The sequence below is a fragment of the Salvelinus alpinus genome, chromosome 23 (genome assembly GCF_045679555.1).
Source record: "Salvelinus alpinus chromosome 23, SLU_Salpinus.1, whole genome shotgun sequence".
NCBI classification, from domain to species: domain Eukaryota; kingdom Metazoa; phylum Chordata; class Actinopteri; order Salmoniformes; family Salmonidae; genus Salvelinus; species Salvelinus alpinus.
The window spans coordinates 33,730,423-33,746,319 of record NC_092108.1 but is presented as its reverse complement, the minus strand read 5'-3'; the positions used below and the strand labels follow the sequence as shown (position 1 = coordinate 33,746,319).

At 43.9% G+C, this 15,897-nt stretch overlaps 1 protein-coding gene across 4 annotated transcripts in view; it reads left to right on the top strand.

Annotated features, from left to right (window-relative positions):
* LOC139550838 (receptor-type tyrosine-protein phosphatase N2-like) overlaps positions 1–15,897 on the top strand; it is a 144,659-nt gene that overhangs the window by 31,389 nt on the left and 97,373 nt on the right. For 3 of the 4 annotated variants that reach the window (XM_071362034.1, XM_071362036.1, XM_071362037.1), the window contains 9 exons: positions 5,553–5,676; positions 6,134–6,278; positions 7,125–7,494; positions 7,804–7,916; positions 8,142–8,331; positions 8,668–8,714; positions 9,250–9,459; positions 11,088–11,308; positions 12,816–12,902. In XM_071362034.1, the coding sequence (XP_071218135.1) occupies positions 5,553–5,676; positions 6,134–6,278; positions 7,125–7,494; positions 7,804–7,916; positions 8,142–8,331; positions 8,668–8,714; positions 9,250–9,459; positions 11,088–11,308; positions 12,816–12,902 (1,507 nt within the window). The remainder of the gene's footprint in view (positions 1–5,552; positions 5,677–6,133; positions 6,279–7,124; positions 7,495–7,803; positions 7,917–8,141; positions 8,332–8,667; positions 8,715–9,249; positions 9,460–11,087; positions 11,309–12,815; positions 12,903–15,897) is intronic. The other variant, XM_071362035.1, reaches the window with a different exon arrangement.

Below are 15,897 nucleotides of genomic sequence, written 5' to 3'. Positions count from 1 at the left end.
ATAAGAAGAGACTTGCTTGGGCCAAGAAACGCGAGCAATGGACATGAGACCAGTGAAAATCTGTCCTTTGGTCTGATGAGTCCATATTTGCGAATATTTTTTTTCAACCACAGTGTCTTTGTGAGACGCAGATTAGGTGAACGGATGATCTCCGCATGTGTGGTTCCCACCGTGAAGCATGGAGGAGTAGGTGTGATGGTGTGGGGGTGCTTTGCTGGTGACACTGTCTGTAATATATTTAGAATTCAAGGCACACTTAACCAGCATGGCTACCACAGCATTCTGCAGCAATACGCTATCCCATCTGGTTTGTTTTTCAACAGGACAATGACCCAACACCACTCCAGTCTGTGTAAGGGCTATTTGACCAAGAAGGATAGGGTTGGAGTGCTGCATCAGATGACCTGGCCTGCACAATCACCTGACCTCAACCAAATTGAGATGGTTTGGGATGATTTGGACTGCAGAGCGAAGGAAAAGCAGCCAACAAGTGCTCAGCATATGTGGAAACTCCTTCAAGACTGTTGGAAAAGCAATCCAGGTGAAGCTGGTTGAGAGAATGCCAAGAGTGTGCAAAGCTGTCATCAAGGAAAGGGTGGCTACTTTGAAGAATTTAATTTGTTTAAATATATTCTGATTTGTTTAACACTTTTTTTTGGTTACTACATGATTCCATATGTGTGATTTCATAGTTTTGATGTCTTCAATGTTATTCTACAATGTAGAAAATAGTACAAATAAAGAAAAACCCTTGAATGAGCAGGTGTGTCCAAACTTTTGATTGGTACTGTATATGAAAAATAAAACTTTACTTAGATAGGTATTCAGACTCTTTGCTATGACACTCGAAATTGAGCTCAGGTTCCTCCTGTTTCCATAGATCATCCTTGAAATGTTTCTACAACTTGATTGCAGTCCACCTGTGGTAAATTCAATGGATTGGACATGATTTGGAGAAGCACACACCTGTCTATATAAGGTCCCACAGTTGACAGTGCATGTCAGAGCAAAAATTAGGCCATGAGGTCGAAGGAATTGTCCGTAGAGCCAAGAGACAGGATTGTGTCAAGGCACAGATCTGGGGGAAGGGTACCAAAACATTTCTGCAGCATTGAAGGTCCCCAAGAACACAGTGGTCTCCATCATTCTTAAATGGAAGAAGTTTGGCACCACCAAGACTCTTCCTAGAGCTAGCTGCCCGGCCAAACTGAGCAATCGGGGGAGAAGGGCCTTGATCAGGGAGGTGACCAAGAACCCGATGGTCACTCCTACAGAGCTCCAGAGTTCCTCTTTGGAGATGGGAGAACCTTCCAGAAGGACAACCATCTCTGCAGCAGTCCAACAATCAGGTCTTTATGGGAGAGTGGCCAGACGAAAGCCACTCCTCAGTAAAAGGCACATGACAGCCTGCTTGGAGTTTTCTAAAAGGCACCTGAAGGACTCTCAGACCATGAGAAACAAGATTCTCTGGTCTGATGAAACCAAGATTGAACTCTTTGGCCTGAATGCCAAGCGTGAACAGAGCAGAGAGATCCTTGATGAACACCTACTCCAGAGCGCTCAGGACCTCAGACTGGGGCGAAGGTTCACCTTCCAACAGGACAACGACCCTAAGCATACAGCCAAGACAACACAGGAGTGTCTGAATGTCCTTGAGTGGCCCAGCCAGAGCCCAGACTTGAACCTGATCGAACATCTGTGAAGAGACTTGAAAATAGCTGTGCAGCGACACTCCCCGTCCAACCTGACAGAGCTTGAGAGAATCTGCAGAGAAAAATGGGAGAAACTCCCCAAATACAGGTGTGCCACGCTTGTAGCGTCATACCCAAGAAGACTTGAGGCTGTAATCGCTGCAAAAGTTACTTCGACAAAGTACTGAGTAAAGGGTGTAAATACTTATGTAAATGTGATATTTCAGTTTTTAATACATTTGCAAATATTTCAAAAAAAAATGTTTTTTGCTTTGTCATGATGGGGTATTGTGTGTGTAGATAAGGGGAAAAACTATTGAATCAATTTTAGAATAAGGCTGTATCGTAACAAAATGTGGAAAAAGTTAAGGGGTATGAAAACTTTCCGAATGTACTATATATAGTATAGGCTACAGTAGGCTACATAATACACTTTCCAGTGACACTGACTCACCCAATGATAAAGATGAAGCATAGGCTACTCATCGGTGATGGCCGATGTGCTCGTGTCAATATCTCAAGATAAGATACTTCGAAAAACAGTGCTGTTGGCTCAGAATCTCTCAAAAATTCAACAGGAATAACACTCAGAATGTCAGACTAGAAAAAATGGTGGCACATGTACTATCAATTGCATTATGTGACAAATCACAAAAGGAAACACAGAGAACTGTTTTTATCCCTGGTGGATTAGGTCAAAGGTCACTATGGATCTGTCTCAAATGGCACCCTATTACCCATAGAGCTCTGGTCACAAGTAGTGCTCTATAAAGGGAATATGGTGCCATTTGGGACACATCCTAAGTTATTCTCATTCTGTAATATGTTCTCTCAGCATGTTAGTATATTTATAAAACGAAAAGGCTACATGATGAAAAAATTGTTATTTTCAATAGACAGATCAGTCTTCTCTTTTCAGCAGTAGGCATTAGCTTTCCAAACAGTAGGCCTACATTTTTCTCACGATTTGTATTTGAAAATTTGTCAAAGGCAAACTGACAGCCGCAACCAACAGTAGAAATATAATCCATACATGGCAGTTCCCATTCAAGTCAGGACTGGCAGCCATTGCAAGTGTACTCATGAGTTTAACCAGTGTTAGCGGTTCCAAAATCCTTCTATGGAGTTATATATATGGCCACAACACAACAAGCTGTTCTATATTCGGCGCATGTGCTGCCCAAATTGCGGCCTTCCTGACTGTAAGTGCTTGTGATAAAACTTATTCCACAGCTATTTTTTACAAGCTATTGATCCTCTGTGGAAAAATTATGCTCTCAGGTGTAGTATTTTCAAGTATTTTTCTGCTGTCTGTTCAGACAGGAGTAGTATCATTTTTGGTTGATTTCACATTGAATTGACATTAGTTGAAAACTCAACCAAAATGTAAATCAAAACTAGACGTTGAACTGACGTCTGTGACTAGTGGGACCTGAGATCTACATACATTTCTAGAAAGCAGCTCTAGACGGGCGAGCGATATTCTATAGTGCACAGCGCTGATGATTTTTGGAGGGTTTTATCAATCTCTCCAGCAGAAATGAAATATGCTATTGAGTTATTTACCCTGGCTGTCTGAAAAAGCATTAGGGGAACAAAACTCCAAGGAGCATCTGCATTTCAAACCCAGAACAGAGCGCGGCAGAGCAGCATGATGAGCCGAGCAGCACAAACCTAGGCGGAGTCCCAAATGACACACTATTCCCTAAATAGTGCACTACTTTTGACCAGAGCCCTATGGGTTTAAAAGTAGTGCAAAATGTAGGGAATACGGTGCCATTTGGGACGCGGACCTAATGGCCTCAGATTATTCAACATAAGATCCACCGCTGCCTCTGCTCTGACCCTCTGAGTGCTGGTCGGGTGAAACACAGAAACACCTCCACAGATTCAAAGCTACCAACCTGCCTCTTGTTTCTCCTCATCATAAAAACACAAACCCTGCTGATGTAGCACAGAGCTACGGGCCTTAAACTTAACACTAAGGTTTTCCAGAAATCCCAGTTGGAAGGTCCCTGGATGTTCTGCTTATTCCCTCATGAAAAACATGGGAATTTGTGGAAAGTTACTGGAATTTTGCAAAGCTATTTCTGTTAAATTAGTCCCATAGTTTGTAATACCCAAACCCTGACCCCCTCCCTCTCACTGCTCTCTGTTAACCCCAGCTGCCCAACCAAGCGGACCTCTTCTTTATATCCCATTGCTATGGAACCGTTTCGCCTGCGTGGTTGTGAAAACCTAAGCTGTGTGTGAATGACTTGGTGGGGGTTACAGTTAATCAAGCTGCGGTGCCACATAGCGTCGGTTCCTGTGAAAACCCTGCCTTAGCTCTCCTCTCACACAGACAGCCATCAAGACCCCCGTTAAAGCAATCATTGAGCACAGCTATTTTATGTGTGTTTGATGGTGAAAGCTGGCTCTCAGTCCTCCCTGTGTTACTGAGCCCGGCCCTGCTCAGTTGAGTGATGTGTGGCAGGCAGGCCAGGCTGTAGCAGCAGACAGCAGTATGGTGGGTTCCGTGTGTTCCGTGTGTTCCATATCTTCTATGTCTTCTGTTGTGTTCCGCTGCTCCTCCCTCATCAGGCTGTGGTGGATCTAGAAGGCTGGCTGGGTTCCAGAACCCTGGCCTCTACCTTCTGTGCTCCGCTCAATAGCATCATGGGAAGCCCCCACCACCGGGAGATCTGCATTGTTTGACTCTCTCATCTGGTAGCCATGAAAGCACATTTGCATACCTATGTATTTAAAAAAGAGGAGATGGATGTATTATCAGACCAATGTGCCCATATCTACATATTTTCTAAATCCATCCTCTCGTTTATTATGTTATTGATGGGTTTACTTGATGGTTTTTACAACTTTTTTAAAGATTGATAACCCATAACAACGCATGCCTTCTCATGGAAATGTGATTTATAGAAGTCATCCCAACCCTATCTAGCCAAATGCTCACTAACAGTAAGGTGCACTCTGCAAAGTGACATGTGTACTGTGCTCTTCCTTCTATTACCAAGATAAGGATGTCATTGCAGATGCTGTTTGCTGTGCAGTCTAGTGATGCTTGTATCTTTCATGGACGCTGCCTCTCATCTGTGGAATGTCTCTGTTGAATTGTTCAAGTGTGCGTGGCCATATCCTGGGTTACATTTGGTTCCGCCACCCCATCTGGTATTGGCACCAGTCCTCAGTTGTGTTGCCAAAACGTGCTGTAGTTCTGTACTGTATGTTAGTATTAAGAAGCAGAGGGGAATACATATGGAGCTCATCATGCAGCCTTTTGTCTTATAAACCTACTAACATGCTGAGAGAACATATTACAGAATGAGAATGACCTAGGATGTGTCCCAAATGGCACCATATTCCCTTTATAGTGCACTACTTTTGACCAGAGCCCTATGGATAATAGGGTGCCATTTGAGACATCCATAGTGACCTTTGACTTAATCCACCAGGGATTAAAAACAGTTCTCTGTGTTTCCATTTGTGATTTGTCACATAATGCAATTGATAGTGTAAGGCCCAACGCAGGAGATGAGAAGCAGGTACAGGGAGTGAACCCTTTAATACAGACGGACATGTAACGGAACAGGGACAGCGTCTGGACATAAACACGACACAACAAAATGTTACTACAGGGAACAACACAGAGGAGCAGACATATATGCAGGGGTAATCAACATAGTGAGGGAGTCCAGGTGAGTCCAATGAGCACAGCTGCGCGTAATGATGGTAACAGGTGCGTATGATGACGGGTAGCCTGGCGCTCGAGGGGGAGCGGGAGCAGGCGTGACAGATAGTATATGTGCAACCATTTTTTTCTAGTCTGACATTCTGAGTGTTATTCCTGTTGATGTGTTGCAGGGTTGATCTGGGAGGATGAGGCCACCCAGCAGATCCTGTCCAAGGAGCTGTCTAAGCTGAGGAAGATCCCCTACAGACGCCTACAGGACTCCAGCCCCCATGTCTATAGCAGCAGCAAATCCAGGTCACTCTTCTGGCAGGCAGCACCATCCATCACACCTGTGCATACACACACGGACACACACGTATGCATGCAGACAGACAGGCAGGCAGGCAGACTCTAGGAGTGCACATGTTAGAATATGATGACTGATGAGCTGGTTTATGTCTGAACGGATCTAGTTTCTAGCTCTGGATAGTCCAGGTTATCTGTATGACTGTTCCTTATGGCTGTCCAGGTCTGTCTGTCTGTCTGTCTGTCTGTCTGTCTGTCTGTGTGTCTGTTCGTTCATGTGTTTATATCTGTCTGTCTGTCTGTGTCTGTTCGTTCATGTGTTTATATCTGTCTCTCTCTCTTTCTCTCCTTTTTCTATCTCTCTTTTTATCTTCATGTGTCTCTTTCTATCTCTCTCTCTTTCTCTATCTATTTATTGCTGTCTCTCACACTTACTCACACCTCTCACTCTCCATGTCTGGTCCAGACCATCTACCCAGGCTATGGACTCAGGAGACAAAAAGATCAAGCCTGTGGAGGTGGAGCTCAGTAGAAACCTTCAGAACATCCTACAGCGTCTGGGCCTCCTTTCCCAGGCCTCGTCCCCCACTGGCCCCATGAGTCCCAGCAAGGTAAGGGCCCCCCCTGGCCAACTTCAGAACCCTGCCCTCCAGACCCCCAGGCCCCTGCTTTAGCCTGGGATGAGCAGCTGGATCCTTTTTTACTTCTCCATAGATGCACGTCTCTATAAACACACACTCATGTGTACACACACACACACACACACACGCAAATCACACATACACGCAAATCACACATACACGCACACAAACTAACGCTGCAGGAGCTGTATCATTATCTATCCCCTTCTGAAGGGTTGGTGAATGGCTGTTGGTTGACCATTCACAGGGATAGTTTCCTGCTGGATTATTATGAGGGAGATAATGCCCACCGTGGGTTCAGGAGTTCAGTTCCTTAATTAGTAACACCCACATGATGGGCTCTATGTAATTTCTGTTCAGGGGGGTGACCAACATGGCCTAGCTGAATGAGAGGGCCAAACCCCTGCTGAGGTCCAGGCATTGAGGGGTTGGGGAGGGTACCCCTTTATTTATCAAGAATGGGGAGAGTATCCCTTTATTTATTAAGGATGGGGTTGGTGGAAAACATTGGGGGGGGCTTTCGTTTGAGATGAGTATGTGGGAGATGGATGGATCTTAGAGTGTTGTTGACCCGTCCGTATATGGTACTGCTTAGGAAGATATTACATACTCTCATCTTATTGTTAACATATTTGCAATTAACGTTTCATTTGATGGTGGTGTATTAGCTGGGGATTTAAGTGAAGCACTAAGTAAAGATGAACACTTTGATCTATTTGCTAACACTTTCTATGAAGTTAATGTGTATAATGCTATATAATGACCTTTTATATAATGCGTTATAATACATAAATAATGTGTTTTATTATCTTGCAGAGTGACCGTTACCAATCTGGCGTCTTCTCTGACTACTACCGGCCCAAGTCCCAAGGAGAGGGACATTTTTCCCCACTGTCCTTCCAGCCTCCCTACCAGGACAGACACTCTGCAGGGAATGGAGACCTCCTTGTGGCTGCCCTCAGGCACTACCTGTCTGGGCAGGGACCACCCCAGACCGGGGGGGCCCCCAAAGTCCCAACCTTGCCCTCCCCTCTTCTACGCCCCTCCTACAGCAACAGTATAGACAGTACTGGGCCTAAAGAGAACTCGCAATCCCAAACACCCAACCTGGATAGACTTTTACTCCTCAAGACAGCTGGAGCCAGTCAACCCTCTAGTCCAAAAGACCCCTTCAATCCAGTGGATGGTATGTGCTGCTTTTTACTGTACAAGTTCTTCCTTATTATTCCTCTGTGAACAAATTATCGCTATCAATAGTTATGGATCTGCTGAAAATAACAGTATAGCATGTTATTAGTTGTTAATTAAGGCATTGACATCTACCATAGTTAGAACTCTTCTCCCTCTCATCCTCTCTTCTCTTCCCTTCTCCTCTCATCCCCTCTCCTCCTCTCCTCCTCTTCTCTCCTCTCCTCCTCTACGCCTCTCCTCTCCTCCTCTCCTCCTCATCTCTCCCATCCTCCTCTCATCCCCTCTCCTCTTTCCTCCTCCACAGAGGTGTTCATCAAGAAGGTTCTGAAGAACGTGGGCAGACACAATGTGGACGTGGACGACATGAGTCCAAAAGACCTGGACCAGCTGTCTACACTGATCGCTAACGCCCTACAGGTAGAAAAAAAAACAACGTTTTTGTACTTGTCTTTCTTGCACAAACCCTCACACCTTTCTTACTAGCACTGATTTTGCTGATAGCTGCGTTTCTTTAGGAAGATTTTACTTGGAATGAATGTGATGGTTGGTTGTCTTACCTAGACACCGTAGTTGAATGCACTGTCTGTAGTTTCTCTGGATAAGAGCGTCTGATAAATGACCAAGATGTAAATGTGAATGCAGGTAGTGGATCAAAAACAGCCTCAGGCCAGACCAGGACCAAGAGACCTGGGGGAGGAAGAGGAGCAGGAGGATGAGGAAGGGAATGAGGGGCCTGGGGAACAGGAGGGGGAGAAGGAGGAGAGTGACCCTCCATCCGCCACAGAGAAAACGGCTCCGGAGAGCACTCCCCTAGAGGAGTCTGTGGTCCAAGGTACACAAACCTGACGGAACTGGTTACTTGGAGAAGACCTCCATCTGTAGTATTAACTCACCAACACCTTTGTATACTCATTGTCTTTCCATGTCAACTTCAGGGTGACTAGTTCATATTGGCTGCTCTGTTGATTTGAAATGCAGTCAGCCTTTGGCAAAAAAAGTATCAGCTAAAAATATTCACAAACCATAAGTTTCCCTTCGCCCTTTTGGAAGGCGAAGGGAAAGAGTATATCTGCGTGGCTGTTATTTGAGATATGCAGAGTCGGTTTGCTTTCTGCTTAATATTATTCTTGTTGTCAGTAAACACTCAGTCTCTGTTATTTCCTGACAGAGCGACAAATGGAGGGAGACAGAGAGCCAGCAGGCTCCAATGACAAGGTACCCCATTTTGATTCTTAAAGTGATAAAGGGTTTGAAAGAAAGTGGAAATGTCAAACGGAATACTGACATTATAAACGGTGATATTATACCGTGTGTAGGGTATGAATCATCCAGAAGAGCTGATTTTCAAAAGGATTTTGATGATAAATCTGCAATGTACTGTAGACAGTAAACCAGTTAGTATACACAACATAGAGAAGAAGTATGTTTTGAAAAAGGGATTGAAAGTGTTGTAATGTCAGTTTGCATACCTATCTTTCAAACAGTTATTATTGGCTTCTGTCCTATTGCTTCCTGCTTTCCTAGAACTTGATGAGAGAAGCAAATTGCCTCCTCTCCCCTATCAAAACAGTTCCTTAATTCAGTACACATGGATTGTAACAAAACATGTCTCATAATCAAGATGAAAAAAAAGCCATAATGTAGTTATGATTGATTTGTATTTGTTATTTCTGTGCTTCCTGAGATCACCGTGACTTTTGTTGTTTGTGCTGTAGCTAGATCACCGTGACATTGTTCTGTGTTATTTCAGCCCCAGGATGCCGCCGGCTTATTTGGAAAGCTTCTGGCGTACCTGGATAAGAGTGAGTCCCCAGCCCAGAGACTCCAGGGAGATTCCCCCGGCCAGGCTGGTGTGGGTGCAGGGCTGGGCAAGGGCAGGGGTGTCGGTCTGGAGAATGTCCGCAGTAAGACCACTCAGGCCGAGGTGACGACCATATTACACATACAGTGGCAAGAAAAAGTATGTGAACCCTTTGGAATTACCTGGATTTCTGCATAAATTGGTCATTAAAATTTGATCTGATCTTCATCTAAGTCACAACAATAGACAAACACAGTCTGCTTAAACTAATAACACACATCTTTATTGAACACACCGTGTAAACATTCACAGTGCAGGGTGGAAAAAGTATGTGAACCCTTGGATTTAATAACTGGTTGACCCTCCTTTGGCAGCAATAACCTCAACCAAAGGTTTTCTGTAGTTGCGGATCAGACCTGCACAACGGTTAGGAGGAATTTTGGACCATTTCCTCTTTACAAAACTGTTTCAGTTCAACAATATTCTTGGGATGTCTGGTGTGAACCGCTCTCGAGGTCATGCCACAGCATCTCAATCGGGTTGAGGTCAGGACTCTGACTGGGATTCTCCAGAAGGTGTATTTTCTTCTGTTGAAGCCATTCTGTTGTTGATTTACTTCTGTGTTTTGGGTCGTTGTTCTGTTGCATCAACCAACATCTGTTGAGCTTCAATTGGCAGATAGCCTTACATTCTCCTGCAAAATGTCTTGATAAACTTGGGATCTCATTTTTACGTCGATGATAGCCTGACGCAGCAAAGCAGCCCCAAACCATGATGCTCCCTCCACCATATTTTACAGTTGGGATGAGGTTTTGATGTTGATGTGCTGTGCCTTTTTTTCTCCACACAGTGTTGTGTGTTCCTTCTAAACAACTCAACTTTAGTTTAGTCTGTCCACAGAATATTTTGCCAGTAGCGCTGTGGAACATCCAAGTGCTCTTTTTGAATACTTCAGACGTGCAGCAATGTTTTTTTGGACAGCAGTGGCTTCTTCCGTGGTGTCCTCCCATGAACACCATTCTTGTTTAGTGTTTTACGTATCGTAGACTCATCAAAAGAGATGATAGCGTTTTCCAGAGGTTTCTATAAGTGTTTATCTGACACTCTAGGATTCTTCTTAACCTCATTGAGCATTCTGCGCTGTGCTCTTGCAGTCATCTTTGCAGGACAGCTTACCGTGGACTGATGAACATCAAGGTTTTTAGAGATACTTTTGTAACCCTTTCCAGCTTTATGCAAGTCAACAGTTCTTTAATCTTAGGTCTTCTTAGATTTCATTTGTTTGAGGCATGGTTCACATCAGGCAATGCTTCTTGTGAACAGCAAACGCAAAATGTTGTGAGTGTTTTTTATAGGGCAGGGCAGCTCTAACCAACATCTCCAATCTCATCTCATTGATTGGACTCCAGGTTATCTGACTCCTGACTCCAATTAGCTTTTGGATAAGTCATTAGCCTAGGGGTTCACATACTTTTTCCAACCTACACTGTGAATGTTTAAATTATCTATTCAATATAGACAAGAAAAATACAATAGTTTGTGTGTAATTAGTTTAAGCAGACTGTGTTTGTCTCTTGTGGTGACTTAGATGAAGATCAGATCAAATGTTATGACCAATTTATGCAGAAATCCAGGTATTTCCAGAGTTCACCTACTTTTTCTTGCCACTGTAAGTAGAACCACAATGACTATGTTGTTAAACCATTTTGGTGTTATCCTCAATGATTTGAAATGCATTGTGTCCACATGTGTCGTTGAATTGTGGTTTAAATTGTCACATAATCAAGGTGGCAGTGCAGAAGAAGTCGACCCACTCAATGGACGTGGAGGAGGTGGCTGCGCTGGAGGGCTGGATCCAGGCAGTGGAGCCTCCTGCTGCCAAGATGGTCTACCAGGAGCCCCTGAAGAAGAAAGTGAACATCCAGGAGCTGCAGCTAGATGTCAAAGCTGCTGTGGCCACGAAGAAAACAACTGATGATGACTACGGCTATGTCATCACTGACACAGAGTGAGTAGTACCTTTCATAAGTAATGAATGAGGCAACCACAGCTAATCATTCAAGGTTCGATGTTTGTGCGGAATTGCATTTAGTATAGTACAAAGGAGTCTTTTTTAGTCCAGGGCCAACTATGGTGAATTGACAGGTGTCGACATGTTTGTGTTGGGTACGCTAGATCAGTAGCAACCATTTGCATCCATTGGTACAGTTCTGTTTGTACCATGACTTTTGTTTTTATTTTTGTTTACTGTCTTGAATAGGCATAGCTGGAGTTGCTTTGAAACAAACCATTACAAATGGAAACAGAAATGTGCTTTAGATGCTAGACACCCAAAGGCCTACTGTGTCCCTGTCAGAGTAATTTCTCATTCCACATTTTAACTCACTGTTGGGAAAGTAATATACCATGACTTAAAAAAAAAAAAAGGGTTTCGCTCACTGAATGTATTACCCTAGATTATTTTCAATGTTTCAGTACTGGACTCATATTCATGCATGAACGTAAATAAATCATTCATTTATGTAGTATTGGCAATTGACAAAACAATTTTATTTACATGAATCAAAACCATACCCCGGTGTGGTATATCATATGCATGTGCAATAAACATCTCACGTGCGTATATCATTCAGTAGATGATGATCTGAAGGTGTTCAGGTCAAGTCCCTCTCCAGGGCACGGAACCCACAGCCCATCAGGCCACCAGGAACTGGAGCCCACATCCCTTCACTATTCCATCATAATCAGGTCTGGAGGGCCTCCACTCTCCATAGGGGGCTGGGCTGGGGCTATGGAATATCAAGGACTTTTCTCAATGTCTGTATAAGACAGTTTCTCCTTTTAAACTCCATACTCCCACTACGTTATGTGATTAACTAGGACTGAGGTTTGCACTGAAATGTATATCTTCCCGAGTCCCTGGTCATCAGAGACCCTGACTGTGTTTTACAGGTGGGGTACATCATTAGCTGTGGCCAGCGCTGAACTGAGCCACCGTGGTGCAGATGCACCATTTCATTTGCACCTCTCTGTCTGGCCTGAAGTCTAAGGGAGTGGCTGTGTCTCAAATTGCACCCTTTTGCCTAAATTGCACCCTTTTGCCTACAGGGCTCTGGTCAAAAGTAGTGTACTATATAGGGAATAGGGTGCCATTTGGGACACAGGCAGAGCACACAGGTGATTCATCATGCCAGAGGAAACACCTGCTCCCCCAGTTCTCATACCTCACCCTCCCTCCGTGTCTCCCTGCCTCCCTCATCTCCCTATTTGTCCCTCTCTCCTTTTATTCGCCCTTACCCTCTCACCTCCCTGTCTTTGGCCTTCACTCCCTTCCCCCCTCCCCCATCTCCTCCCCCTCCTACCATCCATCCCCCTGACCTCCGTGCCTCTCGCCCCTCTTGTGTCCCCTCTCCTCTCTGAATGTGACAGGAATGTAATGTGTCGGAGCTCTCACCCACACTTAACAGGCTAAGGTGACAACTCTGTTGATGAACTCTGTATTTTTCTCTCCCCAGCGCCCTACAGACTGATGAGGGACTCCACTTGATGGAGATTCTGGCACGGCGGGCCAAGCTGCAGATGACTGACTTCCTGGAGCTCTCGTATGTATTTTATTCATGATTAACATTTTTATAGATTTTTCACACACTCAACTAAACAGAACAGAAACAACAAACACGGACTACACCACTTTTATGTATTTAACCTTTTTATGTAACTATTCATTTTGACTGCATGCTTACAACAGACGTGACTAGATTTGATTTTACTCAGGAATCTTATACGGTGCTGGGTAGAATCTAAAATGGGTTGTACAGTAATTCCTTGTAGCAGGTAGATAGGTATGCATCCACTGATTAATGCAGACTGAAATGCAGGGTAGTGTGTGGAGAGAGTTTATACAATATACTCTATAAAAATAGCTCAATGGATACAGTTAGGCTTTAGGTGTCATGAGCACCATGTCAAGTCAAACGTTAACTGAGGGGCTTAAACAAAAATATATCAAATCAAACATTTGAATTATTAAACTGACAAACAGGTTAAAAGCCGAAGAAAGGCAGGCTTACTGAGACACAAGATGCCCCGGACACTGTCTTATTCTTATTCTGTAAACATTCGAGCTGGAGGTTGAAGATTATTGACACGTACACATTATTGACATGAGGTGCCATATACAGTACATGTAACTGCCAAAATAAAGGAAACACCAACATAGTGTCTTAATAAGGCGTTGAGCCACCACAAGCCACCAGAACAGCTTCAATGCACATTGCATAGATTCTACAAGTGACTGGAACTCTATTGGAGGGATGCAACACCATTCTACAAGGAATTCCATCATTTGGTGTTTTGTTGATGGTGTTGGAAAACACTGTCTCAGGCGATGATCCAGAATCTCCCATAAGTGTTCATTTGGGTTGGGATCTGGTGACTGAGACAGCCATGGAATAAGGTTAACATCGTTTACATGCTCATCAAACCATTCGGTGACCAATCAAACCCTGTGGATGGGGGCATTGTCATGCTATAGGGCATAACCATGGTAGCTAAAATATTGGCCAAATTCATGGCCTGCCCAGCATTTTTATACATGACCCTAAGCATGATGGGATGTTAATTGCTTAATTAACTCAGGAACCACACCTGTGTGGAAGCACTTGTTTTCAATATACTTTGTATCCATTCATTTTCTTAAGTGTTTCCATTATTTTGGCAGTTACCTGGCTGCAATCATGAACAGGACTGAACTCTCCATGAACCTCCCTCTCTTTCTCCAAAATCGTTATGTTTTTCACTGCAGGTATCTGACTTTAAACACACACACTCACAAACACATACACACACACACACACACACTTAGAATGCAATGAGGCTTTTAAAGCCATCCCGAACCAAATGAGAGTATATAGTGACACACTGTGCTGGTCTGCGTAGTCAGTGGCATCTCCTTCACATAGTCTAACCAAAAACGACCTTACACACATTTTACGCACATTATTTAAAGACTTTCAAAATAATATTAAAGAGGAAATCTTATCGACATTCTGTAAAGACATGGTGCCATAACCTGTCACAAGTTCATTTCCTGAACCGTCATGCCCTGTACCCCACAAGTAAACACTGCTTTATGATGGGCCTCTCTCCTACCTTACTTATTTTCAAGTCTGACATTGTGGTCATTGTAATGCAGTCATTCATCAAGTGAACATACACTGCTATACTCAATAACCGTAGCAGTGTGTATGCGAGAACAATTTACCGCCATAAATACAATGCAACGTGCTGATGACAGGCATAAGAAAGAGAGTATTGTATGGGCTGATAGGCCCCCTTTGTGTTTTTCTAACTACTACGCTTGATTGTTGGCGGTACAGGTAGGGATTGGCCGATTCCGTATCATGTGACACTGTGAATAAGGTTCTGAATGGCCCTTGTTTCTGAAGCACCTCACGGCGCTAGAGAGGTATACACTGCTCTGTATTCAGCCCTTCAGCCCATGGGTGGCCTTACAGGGCTGGGCTAATGTACCTTTTGTCTTTGTCCCTTTCTGGAACTGAAAGGGCCTTGGTATGGGAGAGTGATGGATTGGGTGGGAGAGAGCTGGGGCCCTTTGTTAGAGCTCCGAGTCGGCCCAGCAGGGGGAGCAGCCTGGACAATTTGTCCAAGCCGCCACGCTTATTTGGGCCGTCCCACTCCTTGCAGCTAACCGCTGCTGATCCTAGACCACCACCCCACCCTGGAGCCTGGGAGAATGGCTCTCCACATAATCAAATACTGGGCCCTCAATTCAGCCCAGCCAGCATGGCTCCTCTCACCTTTCATGTTGACTCATTTGTGCAAGCACGACTTGGTTCTGTAGGACCTTGAAATTAGTGTCTATCATGTTTACCATAATGAAGGAAAATATAGATATGCATACAGGGTAATTCAATGTTACCGTTATATGTAGTAACACAGTATGTTAGACATTGTGGCCAAATGTTATATATACTTGAATCAATCATCTATCTTTGTGTTATTTTGTATGATCGAAAGGACGATATAGAATAGGAGAATACAGACGCCGCTGTCAGAAACGTCTTGAATTGATCATGTCAGGCCGAACATGGCGGTTGAAAGCAGAGACGTTGGTTTTGATGTGTCAATGTGGGTGGTTTGCTTCAGAATCATGTAGCATTAGTTCACTCTGAATAATAGTTGTTGTGCAACACTTACCGACTGTAGTCAGACTCCAATTTGATGGGGGTGACGTAATGTCTGACTTCATATGCTGCTCATTTCAAAGTATAACCACTAGGTGGGGAGATGCACCTTCGCTGGTTGCTTGTAATGCAGCCTATGTGTTACTGAATACTGAAGACGCATTAGACAAGACTCATTTATTTTCACTGTAGAATCACAAAGCAATGACAGTTCAACTTTTTATATATATATTCTAACATACTTAAAGGGAGCGCTTTTACATGGGAGTAATATTCTGCTGAAGAAAGCATGCGCTTCAGCTTGAAAATCACAAGTACATGATTTACTTTTGCTGTAGTATTGAATTTTGAAAAACTTTCATTGGGTGGCGGTTGGCGTAGTTCAGAGACC